The 15,258-nt window shown below is 36.3% G+C and overlaps 1 protein-coding gene across 1 annotated transcript in view; it reads right to left on the reverse strand.

Moving 5' to 3' along the window:
• Gabra3 (gamma-aminobutyric acid type A receptor subunit alpha3) overlaps window positions 1-15,258 on the reverse strand; it is a 158,555-nt gene that overhangs the window by 73,717 nt on the left and 69,580 nt on the right. The window contains exon 4 of the mRNA XM_052170752.1: window positions 4,355-4,575. Within this exon, the coding sequence (XP_052026712.1) occupies window positions 4,355-4,575 (221 nt within the window). The remainder of the gene's footprint in view (window positions 1-4,354; window positions 4,576-15,258) is intronic.

A 15,258-nucleotide genomic window follows, 5' to 3' on the forward strand; every position in this document is an offset into this window, starting at 1 on the left:
TTGCTATACTCTTTCTCTCTACTATTTTCATTGTCTCTTAATATAATTTCATATATATATATATATATATATATATATATATATATATATATATATCAGAACTAAGTTTAAAAGTGGTTTCTCATAGTAATGAATGCCTTTCATCCCAGCACTGGAAAAGAAAGGCCAGTTTATCACTATGAGTTCAGGGCCAGTTTAATGTACATAGCCAGTTCCAGACTACCCAGGATTATTTTTGGAGATCATATCTCAAAAGAAAAGACATTGTTTTTGTGATGCCCCGGTAGGCTAATTTTGTTGACTCTTCACTTCCTTCAGACAGGAACAATTATGGGCCAGGGCTTTTAACTGTGGAATGGCCACCTCATCCCTCGACTTGATGTCCACTGGAGGTGGACTCTACAATTTCCCCCTCCCCATTGTAGAGCACTTCAACCAAGGTCCCTCACTTTGAGTCCTGAGAGTCTCTCACCTCCTAGGTCTCCAGTACAGTCTAGAGGGGAGGTTCCTCCCACCTTCTACCTCCCCAGGTTGCCTGTTTCCATTCTTTCTGCTGGCCTTCAGGGCTTCCTGATTTATACAGGCCAAGATCGCCTGCCCAAGGCTGGCATCAGCCACAGTCAGTTGAACCCTCTGTCATCGATTATTAATTAAGAAGGTATTTTATTATTTTATACATCTCCTTAATTGCAATACTATAATGTCTTTAAGAACTAAGTGATGTCTTACATATCTCTGTAGCTTCATACATATCCCAGAGTCTTTGACATACTAAGGTATTATAAATGTGTTGTTGTTAAGCAGGTAATTCAGTGGAATAAAATCTAGTTAAATTTTATGAGGACTTTCCATCCTATTAAGAAATTTAAGAGGGCTCTTACTATATTATTGACAACAAGCATAATGAACATTTGCATATTTATCCATTCTTTTATTAATAAGTACTATATTATTAGTAAAGAAAGGGTTCAATATATACATATAAATACACACACACACACACACACACACACACACACACACACATATATATTCTAACTTGGGTAGTTTAGAATAGTTCCTAAATGTAGATATCATGGTGGGCTAGTTCTGTGAAAGTTCTATATGTTGTTCCAAAATTAATATGTGTGAGGCTGAGGTAAACAGTGGATAATGGGGCTTAGCCTACATTTCATGGCCATTCTGAAACAAAATGAGGGAAAGCAAAACCTAACTGTTCCAGTTACATACTCATGAACAACCCCGTTCAATTTTTATGAGCAGTGGTCTTTCCTTCGTAGTGTTCTCATGGAATCCAGAATAAAATTCATGAACATCTCAACAATAATAACAGTGCTACAGAATGAGTCTTTCTGAAAAATTGTAAATGGTCTGTCTGCAGGCCTTATCCAATTTCTACTTTCTATGTTGCTAGAAGGCAGGCAGCAGCCAGGGTTATTAAATGAAGAACTGAAAAAAGGAAACAGCCTGTGCCTTATGAAGGTCACTAGATGAATCACTTGTGGAGCCATAAAAAGAGCCAAGATTTTACCTCAGAGTTTTGAACCTCATTTCTCTTCCCGCCCACCTTCTGGGATCTAAGGTGTACTCTCTGCTGTGCTAGGAAAATTATGGTTTCATCAACCTTCTGTACTTCTGTTCTTTCTCCCTACTATACTCAAAATGAGCATAAAGGCATTCTACCTATACACATAAAGCCTTACTTTCTCATCTGCTTCAGGATATAGAGACCTGAATAGCTGTCTTTTTCCTATTAACTCAACTCTTTCTGGTGACTAATAATTTGCTCTGCTTCATCTTTGGTCCTCCTCAAGATGAATCTTACTGTTTTCTCTTCATCATTCAGTATTTATATTCTTACTTGTCTTCTCTGCCTCCCTCTTCTTCAAAACTCAAATATATCTCATAGAGCGGAGGGGTGTGCTTTTGAGTAAAGGACTGGTAGAGGACAGAAGAGGGGGGCAGATTTTCTTATCATTCGACTGACTTCATTATATCATCATGCCTTTTGCTCACATGTAATGCACTCCATCCTTACTGCAAAGATGTTAAAATACAATGTACTACCAATATCTTTTCTTTCATCCACTTTAGTACAATTGTGACTCTCTCCCATCTATTCTTATTCTGATGTTTTATTATACCCAAATTCTTCTTTTATATCATGTGCATTCAAAGGCCTTTCCAAATCTCTCTACCCACTTTTAAGCATACATATTTTCACATATAGTGAAAAAAAACTTTAGTTTTGGTGCCAACCCTTATGGATTTCTCTTCCACAAAATGTTATTTCTGTACTGTCTACAGATTTTTTCTTTCTATCTGTACTTTTTGTGCTATCTTACAAATATATGCTAGACTCTCCAGTCACAGCAAACAGAACCTGATCTTTACCTACTGTATAGGCATTATATACCCCCTGTTTTTCTTTCCTCCATTTTTCTCAGTTTCTTCATCTCTAAGTTAGAAATAATAGTCCCTTGGCCTTAAAGTAGTTATGAAGATTATAAAACGTCAGTGGCTACAATAATGTCAAGAACTCCTTTCCTGTGATATAGATGCTGGCGATTGTAAAGAGCCCTTGCTACTCCAGTGTTTTACTGTTGATTCTTGGTTTTTTTTTTTTTTTAAAAAAAATAGCAAATCTTTTACCATAGCTATCAATATTTACAGTGCCTATAAACAATTCCATCCTCATTTTATATCTTGGTGTGACTCTAACCAAGCAAGTGAAAGATCTGTATGATAAGAATTACAAGACTCTGAAGAAAGAAATTGAAGAAGACCTCAGAAGATGGAAAGATCTTCCATGCTCATGGATTGACAAGATTAATATAGTAAAAATGGCCATCTTTCCAAAAGCAATATACAGATTCAATGCAATCCCCATCAGAATCCCAACTCAGTTCTTCATAGAGTTAGAAAGAGCAATTCTCAAATTCATCTGGAATAACAAAAGACCCAGGATAGCTAAAACTATCCTCAACAGTAAAAGAACTTCTGGTAGAATCAGTATCCTGGACCTCAAGCTGTACTACAGAGCAATAGTGTTAAAAATTGCATGGTATTGGTACAGTGACTGGCAGGTAGATCAATGGAATACAATTGAAGACCCAGAAATGAACCCACACACCTATGGTCACTTGATCTTTAACAAAGGAGCTGATACCATCCAGTGGAAAAAAAGATAGCCTTTTCAACAAATGGTGCTGGTTCAACTGGAGGTCAACATGCAGAAGAATGCAAATTGATCCATTCTTATCCCTTGTACTAAGCTCAAGTCCAAGTGGATCAAGGAACTCCACATAAAACCAGAAACTCTGAAATTAATAGAAAAGAAACTGGGGAAGAGTCTTGAGCACATGGACACAGGGGAAATTTTTCTCTGACCACCTTTAAGATGAAAAACAATTCTAATGTAAAATGACACATATTAAATATCCCCATTTCAAAACAGAAGGAATAAAAACATGGACAGGGGGATTTGACAAATGAAAAGACTAAAACTCAGTAGGGAATACTTTAAATTTTATACTTCTGTGTTTAGAATCTTAGGATAAGAAAGAACCTAGGCAGCCTTGACTCTTATGAATTTTCCAGTTACAGCCTATATGGTTACTTTGGTCTGGCTCTAGTCATTTCCAGAAATTTTCCTTGGCAAAAATTGCATTTTCCTGGCATGTCTAAATTTCTGAATTTTCAGCTTCACTCTCACAGATACACATAACTCCCTCTCAAGGTTGCTCCCTGGGAATTTGATCTTGCTATTTATCCCCTGGTCTCCTTGTCTTTTCCTTGAAATTTTAGAAGCCTGCATGCTCCCATGACTTTTGCATTCTTCATGCCTATAAATTAGCATCAAATATAAACTGTAAAGATCTGTTGCCAGCTTGTATAGTAGAAGGATCCACATGGACTACTGCAGTAGCTGTTTAGAATACTGGATGAACCTATAATTGAAGGTTTACATTTACCTATTAGAGTCAGGTTATCTCAATAACTCATAATTTATATTTATTAATATGAGCATAAGGTTCAGGAAGTATAAACCGATAACAGTGAAGCTACCAAAAAGTACAAAAAGTAAGACCAAGAACAAAAAAAAGTTTCTTTGTTAGAACAAATATTGCCAATATTTCCAAAATTAATCTTTTTTGACATCAAAATGCCATGACACTTTTCTTAGACACTGTTCTATTGCTTTGAAGAGACACTAAGACCATGGTAATTGTTATGAAAGAAAGGATTTAATTGTGATAGACCAAAGGAATTTTCAATGTATAACCTCAAAGCCACAACTTTCAATTTAAGTCCTATCTCCACTATATTCTGGTGGAGATTATCATGCTCTTACCTCATTGTATAGAGGAGGGTCCCATTGTCTACCAGTCTGAGCAGCTTGTTGGGTGTGGTCATATTGTGAGCCACTGATTTTTTACCATTGTGGAAGAAGGTGTCAGGAGTCCATATCTTACTAGCTAGAAGATTGTTCAGTGGAAGGATCTTCATTGGTCCATCAAATTTCAGTCTCTCATCATGCCATGTCTGTCTAAAAAATACATCAATAGTATATTCCTAGAACAGAGAGAACAAGAAAGAAGGAGTGAAACAATGATATTATAAGATTTTGATGAGGATCAGCAATGCCCTTGGCAAATCTTAACTGAAATGTTTCCTGTGATAGAGAAGAGGAGTCTTAATTAGAAGTACTTACTGGTGAGTGTGACAAATTACAGACTGAAAATTATTGCCAAATTAACCAGTTATGGATGATAAAATATCTAACGATACATCTAACGCATATTTTATTTAAAAAGTCATCCTCTACATGTAATACAAGCTAAGCAAAAGACTTTTCTTCTCTGTTCTATGACATATCTAGTTAAAAAACACCTCTTCATCTTTATTTATAAATGATCTCATATGAACATTAGAGGTCATTACAACTGTTACCATAAAAGCAAACCATATATTTTAATACAAATTTCATCTGAGTCTGAGCTCCAGCTTTTCATATGTTTTCAGGAAATTCAAATAGGTCCTCTTGCATATAAAGTGACCTTGTCACCCAGGAAGCCATTTCTTTCTTTTTTATTTACTTTTAATTTTTTTAAAATTTTTTCCATTTCTTTCTTTTAGTTTTTTCAATTTTAAGTTTCTTTCTTGAACATGATCTCCAAATCTAGAATTCTCCTGGCATATGCAACATTATCGGCCAAGTTGGCAGAAAATCTAGAATACTAGGTGTGATGCTCCTGGAAGCAATAGTGCCACAGAAGGGATGACCCCCCCCCCAAAAATGAGTGTATCATCTACTTCAAAGCATGGAATAAACTTGGACTACCCCATAAATGTGTGTTTCTGTAAAAAGTGGGTTTAAAAATATGGTAGAAAAAACTTTTTCCAGCTATCACAACTCAGCTGACAAAATCCTAAAATCTTACTATCTTAATAATGTGTCACAGCAAAAGTTCAGACCAAGAACATGGCCTACAACTGCTGGTCAATTGTTTAAGAAAGAGATCCTCTGAAAATGTAAGCCCCTCCATCTAATTGCAGGCTCTAACCAAAACCTTGATTGGTTTTGGTTAAGAACCAAGTTAAAAATTAAATCCCTTCTTCTCTCAGAGCTCAAAGAACCCAGTAAAAGGGAGGTAGAAAGAGTGTAAGTAACAGAGAAGATGGAGGATACCAGGACAATGAGGCTCATGAGGCACCATGCACAGGACCTGCACAGGTCTGTACCCGGTCCTCTGCATATATATTAAGGCTTCTAATTTAGTATTTTTATGGGATTCCTGGGTGTGTAAACAAATGGGTCTCTGATTCTTACGTCAGCTCTTGGGGCTGTTTTCTGTCCAACTTTGATGTGATGGGTTTTGTTTTATTTTATTTTGTGAAAAATGATTCTAAAAAATAAAACTTTTTGAAAGAAAAAAGTCAATAAAGTTTAAAAAAAGAAAAAGTTATTCACATGCAATGAGTATGCTAATAAGAATACTTTAAAAATATCCATAAAACATAAGAGTTTCAATAAAGTTAAACATTCAAAGTCTGTTTGGATAAAAAAATTCATTTTGATTTTTAAAAGATATATCATAGACTTTATGTGCTTTGTATTCAATTTATTAATTTTAAACTTTAAAATTGTGCTTTAAAAAATCATTATATAAGTTATATTTGATCGGTAACTGGCAGAGTGCTACATATAGTTTTTTCTAAATACTTTTTTAACTCAATTTTTGATTATTAAAAATTTTAAATAAAATTAAAATTAAACTATAAAGGGCCAAAAAAGCACAGAAATATTATTTAGCTAGATAAGTTAAACAATGAAATAGTAGCTAGAAGTATGTGAAAATCTAATCCACTAACTGCTTCTAATCATACTTTGAATAAACTCTTCCCTGACATGCATTGTTGCCTTCATATAAATTAAACAGACTTGTCCTTTCATGCCCCCAGCATCCCATTCACATCCCTGCTAAAGAATGGGAATACCCTGCAATTGTTGCCTGAACTGGAACACCTTTGAGAGAGTCCCATGGCTTTATAAATAATTAAGACAACAGGTAGAAACTGAGACTCTGCATGTCTATAAACTAGAACTAGACTCTCATACAAAGCCACAATCTTGAAATGCGCCGACCTTAGCGGGGGGAGGGGGTGTGTGAACTAGATAAAATTAGTAAGGTAGAATCAGCCCATAGCACAAAATTCAAGAGGGAAAGAAAAGCTACTTCCATTAAAACTCAGCCTCATCTAATCTTGAATAGATGTTAAAATGAATAGAAATTGTCTGATTAATCTAAAACTTTAAAATTGAGAAACTAACCTAAAAATTTGTCTTAAATTCTAAGTGAGGATGAGGTGTCACACAAAAACTCTATACACTAAAAATGAATGCTCAATGAAAAGAACACTGTAATATTCAATAAAACATCTAAGACAATGGTCAGTATCTGCTACAGCACAGCAAAATTATATTCACTTCAAAGATTTCATACAATATAATTACCAAACAGAAATTAAGAAAGATATGCTGTTAAAATCACAAAGGTTAGGGGAGAGGAAAGAAATAATAAAAAAAGGTTTGAAAAGACATACTATAACAGAAAGTGACAGGAATAAAACTTTAATTGGTAGTAGACTTGATATTACTGAAGACAATTTAATGGACTAGTGAATAAATGAGGAAAACATTTTCAGTTTACATTTTAGCAGATAAACAGTAGTAAATAAGAGGCTGAATATTTCCCAACATTTTCAACATGGGAAAAGGAAAAGGTTCAGGGTTGCTTTGAAGATTTGAAACATGAATAAAGAGAGGGAGGAATAATTTCCAACATAATAATGGATGAACTTTTCCAGAACTGTTGAAATAGATGCATCCTGAGATTCACAGACCATAATGAGCTGCAAGGTCAATAAATTAAAGTAGAACTAAGCCAATCTAGCACAGAGCAGACTCAAAAACTAGCAAAAAGGAGACCACATAAACAAAACTGAAAAAACATATTACCTACAAAGAACTAGCCAATATCATGAGTGAATGAAAATATATCTTGGAAATGCCAGGTGGTGGAAAACTGCTATGCCTGTATTTCATATCTGATAGAGCTAGATCAGCATAAAGCTAATTCTATACAAGTGCAGTAAGACAGAGTTTAGTACTCAAGAGACATTTTAACTCTAGCTTTACTTATGGCTGGCTTCCCCACAGCATTTGGAGAATTTAGTTTTGTTGGACTGTACAGTAAAGAGACAGTCTATGATCATTTTACCATGAACAAATAGTAAGCCTCCTCTGCTGACCATTTGTTATTTTTCTTCTTCACAGCACCAGCAAGATATGTCTTTGTTTACTCTTTCTTTCACTCCAAACTAGAAATTCCATTCTGATAGGGACTTATTTTCTGCTCAATGTAATTTCTTTAGCATCTGCCTAACTTTACCTGACATTAAGTATGCTCTCTATGTACAATTATAAGTAAATGATTAAATAAACATTCATAAAATGACTTCTAAAAGAATATCTCCCTGTAGTGGTAACTGAAACTCTTATGAATATGTAACATGGAGTGGCAAGCACCAATATTGGCTAATATATAAGCTTAAAAATGGCTAATAATGGTTAAAAAACAAAGGAGGAAAACTAACTAGAACAAGTTACCTAGAAGGAGGTAGCAAAACATGTGAGGTAATACAGTCTTATAAGATTTGGAAGAAGAATGGAGACATAAAATAAATCATTTGATTGTCAAGTATATATGCTAATATCTAAGGTATTCACCCATGAATATAATTGAAAGGATATAAATTACAAAAAATAGGGGAAACAAGTGCTTCAATTCTATGAAAATAGGGAAAGTGAATAAAACATAGAGATTAGGGTAAAGCTCAGAAGACATAAAATAGATGATACCACTGTATTGGAGAATGATAAAAGATACACAATATACCGAAGATGGCCTATGTGATAAACACTTTCACCTTTCAATAAAATATCATTCTAGAATTTTTAAAAGGAGCATCTGAAGTGGAAAACATAAGTTCTTTGAAAGTGAGTACAACAGAGATATCCCTTGGTAAATCCCATTAGAAATAATAGAGCTGAAAATCTGGAATGCTAATCTTTCCAGCATTGTTCATCCTGCTTGGCATGGCATTGGCTTTCTAGGGTCTTTTGTGGTTCAATATGAATTTTAGGATTTTTTTAAATCTAATTCTGTGAGAAATGTCTGGTGATTGATCAGGAAAATATAGAATCCATAGAATGATTTAGGTATGATTGTAATTTTCATAATATGAATTCTGCTAATCCATGAGTATAGATATTTCCATTTTCTTGAGTCTATTTCATTCTTTTTGTTCAGGGATAAGCCACCTGATAGGCTATTGGATCCCAAGTTGTCAACACTTAACACGCATACACACACACACTCATGCACACATGAGTAACTCTATATAGATTCAGTGAGTTATATGTGTGTGCATGTGTACATTGTGTTTATATGTGTCTATGTGTGTGTACAATTAAGGAAAAAAGTAAATAATTTAAGGGGGAATGAGGGAACATGAGAGAAGCTGAGGAGAAATAGAGGGGGAAATTATGTAAATATAGTATTCATGTATGAAATTCTTGAAACAAAGATTGAAAAATCCCTTCATTTCTTTTTTTTTATTTTTTTTTTTGTTTCTTTTTTTTTATTCGATATAATTTATTTACATTTCAACTGATTTCCCCTTTTCTAGCCCCCCCCACTCCCCGAAAGTCCCGCAAACCCCTTTCTCTTCCCCTGTCCTCCCACCCACCCCTTCCCACTTCCCCGTTCTGGTTTTGCTGAATACTGTTTTACTGAGTCTTTCCAGAACCAGGGGCCACTCCTCCTTTCTTCTTGTACCTCATTTGATGTGTGGATTATGTTTTGGGTATTCCAGTTTTCTAGGTTAATATCCACTTATTAGTGAGTGCATACCATGATTCACCTTTTGAGTCTGGGTTATCTCACTTAGTATGATATTCTCTAGCTCCATCCATTTGCCTAAAAATTTCATAAATTCATTGTTTCTAATGGCTGAATAGTACTCCATTGTGTAGATATACCACATTTTTTGCATCCACTCTTCTGTTGAGGGATACCTGGGTTCTTTCCAGCATCTGGCAATTACAAATAGGGCTGCTATGAACATAGTAGAACATGTATCCTTATTACATGGTGGGGAGTCTTCTGGGTATATGCCCAGGAGTGGTATAGCAGGATCTTCTGGAAGTAAGGTACCCAGTTTTCGGAGGAACCGCCAGACTGATTTCCAGAGTGGTTGTACCAATTTGCAACCCCACCAGCACTGGAGGAGTGTTCCTCTTTCTCCACACCCTCTCCAACACCTGCTGTCTCCTGAATTTTTAATCTTAGCCATTCTGACTGGTGTAAGATGAAATCTTAGGGTTGTTTTGATTTGCATTTCCCTAATGACTAATGAAGTTGAGCATTTTTTAAGATGTTTCTCCGCCATCCGAAGTTCTTCAGGTGAGAATTCTTTGTTTAACTCTGTACCCCATTTTTTTAATAGGGTTGCTTGGTTTTCTGGAGTCTAACTTCTTGAGTTCTTTATATATATTGGATATTAGCCCTCTATCTGATGTAGGATTGGTGAAGATCTTTTCCCAATTTGTTGGTTGCCGATTTGTCCTCTTGATGGTGTCCTTTGCCTTACAGAAACTTTGTAATTTTATGAGGTCCCATTTGTCAATTCTTGCTCTTAGAGCATACGCTATTGGTGTTCTGTTCAGAAACTTTCTCCCTGTACCGATGTCCTCAAGGGTCTTCCCCAATTTCTTTTCTATTAGCTTCAGAGTGTCTGGCTTTATGTGGAGGTCCTTGATCCATTTGGATTTGAGCTTAGTACAAGGAGACAAGGATGGATCAATTCGCATTCTTCTGCATGCTGACCTCCAGTTGAACCAGCACCATTTGTTGAAAAGGCTATCTTTTTTCCATTGGATGTTTTCAGCCTCTTTGTCGAGGATCAAGTGGCCATAGGTGTGTGGGTTCATTTCTGGATCTTCAATCCTGTTCCATTGATCCTCCTGCCTGTCACTGTACCAATACCATGCAGTTTTTGACACTATTGCTCTGTAGTATTGCTTGAGGTCAGGGATACTGATTCCCCCAGATTTTCTTTTGTTGCTGAGAATAGTTTTAGCTATCCTGGGTTTTTTGTTGTTCCAGATGAATTTGATAATTGCTCTTTCTAACTCTGTGAAGAATTGAGTTGGGATTTTGATGGGTATTGCATTGAATCTGTATAGTGCTTTAGGCAAAATGGCCATTTTAAGTATATTGATTCTACCGATCCAGGAGCATGGGAGGTTTTCCCATTTTTTGAGGTCTTCTTCCATTTCCTTCTTCAGAGTCTTGAAGTTCTTGTCATACAGATCTTTCACATGTTTGGTAAGAGTCACCCCAAGATACTTTATACTGTTTGTGGCTATTGTGAAGGGGGTCATTTCCCTAATTTCTTTCTCAGCCTGCTTATCTTTTGAGTATAGGAAGGCCACTGATTTGCTTGAGTTGATTTTATAACCTGCCACTTTGCTGAAGTTGTTTATCAGCTGTAGGAGCTCTCTAGTGGAGTTCTTTGGGTCACTTAGGTAGACGATCATGTCGTCTGCAAATAATGATAGTTTGACTTCTTCCTTTCCAATTTGTATCCCTTTGACCTCCTTATGTTGTCGAATTGCCCGAGCTAGTACCTCAAGTACAATATTGAAAAGATAAGGAGAAAGGGGGCAGCCTTGTCTGGTCCCTGATTTCAGTGGGATTGCTTCCAGTTTCTCTCCATTTAGTTTGATGCTGGCTACCGGTTTGCTGTATATTGCTTTTACTATGTTTAGGTATGGGCCTTGAATTCCTGTTCTCTCCAAGACTTTAAGCATGAAGGGATGCTAAATTTTGTCAAATGCTTTTTCAGCATCCAATGAAATGACCATGTGGTTTTGTTCTTTGAGTTTGTTTATGTAGTGGATTGTATTGATGGATTTCCGTATATTGAACCAACCCTGCATTCCCGGGATAAAGCCTACTTGATCATGGTGGATGATCGTTTTGATGTGTTCTTGGATTCGGTTGGCAAGAATTTTATTGAGTATTTTTGCATCTATGTTCATAAGGGAAATTGGTCTGAAGTTCTCTTTCTTTGTTGGATCTTTGTGTGGCTTTGGTATCAGCGTAATTGTGGCTTCGTAGAAGGAATTGGGTAGTGTTCCTTCTGTTTCTATTTTGTGGAATAGTTTGAAGAGTATTGGTGTTAACTCTTCTTTGAAGGTCTGGTAGAATTATGCACTGAAACCATCTGGTCCTGTGCTTTTTTTGGTTGGAAGACTTTCTATGACTCCTTCTATTTCTTTAGGCATTATGGGACTGTTTAGATGGTCTAGTTGGTCCTGATTTAATTTTGGTATTTGGTATCTGTCAAGGAAATTGTCCATTTCCTCCAGATTCTCCAGTTGTGTTGAGTATAGGCTTTTGTAGTAGGATCTGATGATTTTTTGGATTTCCTCAGTTTCCGTTGTTATATCTCCCTTTTCATTTCTAAGTTTGTTAATTTGGATACTTTCTCTGTGCCCTTTGGTCATTCTGGCTAAGGGTTTATCTATCTTGTTGATTTTCTCAAAGAACCAGCTCCTGGTATTGTTGATTTTTTGTACGGTTCTCTTTGTTTCTACTTGATTGATTTCGGCCCTGAGTTTGATGATTTCCTGCCTTCTACTCCTCCTGGGCGAAATAGCTTCTTTTTGTTCTAAGGCTTTCAGGTGTGTCATTAAGCTGGTAATGTATGCTCTCTCCATTTTCTTTTTGGAGGCACTCAGGGCTATGAGTTTTCCTCTTAGCACTGCTTTCATTGTGTCCCATAGGTTTGGGTATGTTGTGTTTTCATTTTCATTGTGTTCTAAAAAGTCTTTAATTTCTTTCTTTATTTCTTCCTTGACCAAGGTATCATTGAGTAGAGTATTGTTCAGTTTCCACGTGTATGTGGGCTTTCTGTTGTTTCTGTTGCTATTGAAGACCACTTTTACTCCATAGTGATCAGATAGGAGGCATGGGATTAGTTCCATCTTCTTATATTTGTTGAGGTCTGTCTTGTGACCAATTATATGGTCGATTTTGGAGAAGGTACCATGAGGTGCTGAGAAAAAGGTATATTCTTTTGTTTTAGGATAGAATGTTCTATATATATCTGTTAAATCTAATTGGTCCAAAGCTTCAATTAGTTTCATTGTGTCCCTGTTTAGTTTCTGTTTTCCTGATCGGTCCATTGAGGAAAGTGCAGTGTTGAAGTCACCCACAATTATTGTGTTAGGTGCAATGTGTGCTTTTAGTTTTAATAAAGTTTCTTTTACGAAAGAGGGTGCCCTTGCATTTGGTGCATAGATGTTCAGGATTGACAGTTCTTCTTTTTGTTTTTTTCCTTTGACCAGCAAGAAGTGTCCCTCAGGGTCTCTTTTGATGACTTTGGGTTGAAAGTCAATTTTATCTGTTATTAAAATGGCTACTCCAGCTTGTTTCCTGAGACCATTTGCTTGTAAAATTGTCTTCCAGCCTTTTACTCTAAGGTAGTGTTTGTCTTTGACCCTGAGGTGTGTTTCCTGTAAGCAGCAAAATGTAGGGTCCTGTTTACGTATCCATTCAGTTAGTCTGTGTCTTTTTATTGGGGCATTAAGTCCATTGATGTTAAGAGATATTAAGGAATAGTGATTGTTACTTCCTATCATTTTTGACGTTATTTTTTAAATTTAAATGCTTAACTTCTTTTGGGTTTGATGAAAGGTTACTATCTTGCTTTTTCCAGGGTGAAGTTTCCCTCCTTGTATTGGTGTTGTCCTCCTATTATCCTTTTTAGGGCCGGGTTTGTGGATAGATATTGGGTAAACTTGGTTTTGTCATGAAATATCTTAGTTTCTCCATCTATGGTGATTGAGAGTTTTGCTGGATATAGTAGTTTTGGTTGGCATTTGTGTTCTCTTAGAGTCTGCATGAGATCTGCCCAGGACCTTCTAGCCTTCATAGTCTCAGGTGAAAATCTGCTGTGATTCTGATAGGTCTTCCTTTATATGTTACTTGGCCTTTTTCTCTTACTGCCTTTAGTATTCTTTCTTTGTTTAGAACATTTGGTGTTTTGATTATTATGTGACGGGAAGTATTTCTGCTCTGGTCCAGTCTGTTTGGAGTTCTGTAGGCTTCTTGTATATTCATGGGCATCTCTCTCTTTATGTTAGGGAAGTTTTCTTCCATAATTTTATTGAAGATGTTTGCTGGCCCTTTAAGTTGTAAATCTTCACTCTCATCTATGCCTATAATCCTTAGGTTTGGTCTTCTCATTGTGTCCTGGATTTCCTGGATATTTTGGGTTACAAGCTTTTTGCATTTTGCATTTTCTTTAACTGTTGAGTCCATGGTTTCTATGGAATCTTCAGCATCTGAGATTCTTTCTTCTATCTCTTGTATTCTGTTGTTGATATTTGCATCTCTGTCCCCTGATTTCTTCCCAAGGCTTTCTATCTCCAAAGTTGTCTCCCTTTGAGTTTTCTTAGTTGTTTCTACTTCTGATTTTAGATCATGGATGGTTTTGCTTAGCTCCTTCACTTGCATGTTTGTGTTTTCCTGTAATTCTTTAAGAGATTTTTGTGTTTCCTCTTTCATGAGCTCAGCCTGTTGACCAAAGTTCTCCTGTATTTCTTTAAGAGATTTTTGTGTTTCGTCTTTCATGACCTCAGCCTGTTGAGCAAAGTTCTCCTGTATTTCTTTAAGTGTTTTTTGCATTTCCTCCTTGTTGGCTTTTGTATTCTCCTGGATTTCTTTCAATTATTTTTGTGTTTCCCTTGCAAGGGCTTCTAACTTTTGATCCATTTTCTCCTGAATTTCTTTATGTATGACCTTCATGTGTTCCTGTACCAGCATCATGACCAGTGATTTTAAATCCAAATCTTGTTTTACTGGTGTGCTGGGGTATCCAGGACATGTTGGTAGAGGAGAATTGGGTTCAGATGTTGCCATATTGCCTTGATTTCTGTTAGTGACGTTCCTGCGTTTGCCTTTTGCCATCTAGTTCTCACTGGGGTTAGTTTATCTTCTCAGTGCTGGGCTCACCAGTGCAAGCTGCCCCTTCCCAGTTGGCCTCTGGTGCACAGCTTACCTCCTGCACTGCTTGTAGACAGTGTGCTGCTGCCCAGGCTGTTCCGATCCGCCCAGGGCCTGGGTGCAGGCCAGCGCCCGTCGGGCTCAGACCACCGCGGTGTTGGCCTCGGATTATGTTTGTGTACCTCAGTCCGATCCGTGGAGTACAGAACCAAGATGGATGCGCCTCTCAATCCCTTCATTTCTTATTTTTCACAATACTTAAAAGTGTTAAAATTCTCTGTTCTACATGTCTTAACAATATATAACCAAAATTCATAAGTCAAAAATTAAATTGCATGGAAAATCAACAAACAATTTTTCAATAAATAAAAACCCAATTAAATTTGTAATTTATACTTAAAAATTAAAACCCAATGACTAAGCATTGACTAATGAATACCCATAGACTTGTCAGTTTAACACATACTAACCTGCTGGAAAAAATGAGATATTAAAAAGACTATTACCTCTGATTGAAAATGATAAATATTTACATCTGAAGTCTTGTTTTGACTTTCTAAAGTGGCACTTGGAATGGTATTGATACAGAAGATTTAAAGACAGTCATGAGAAAAAG

Source organism: Apodemus sylvaticus, chromosome X (assembly GCF_947179515.1).
Source record: "Apodemus sylvaticus chromosome X, mApoSyl1.1, whole genome shotgun sequence".
Classification (NCBI taxonomy): Eukaryota; Metazoa; Chordata; class Mammalia; order Rodentia; family Muridae; genus Apodemus; species Apodemus sylvaticus.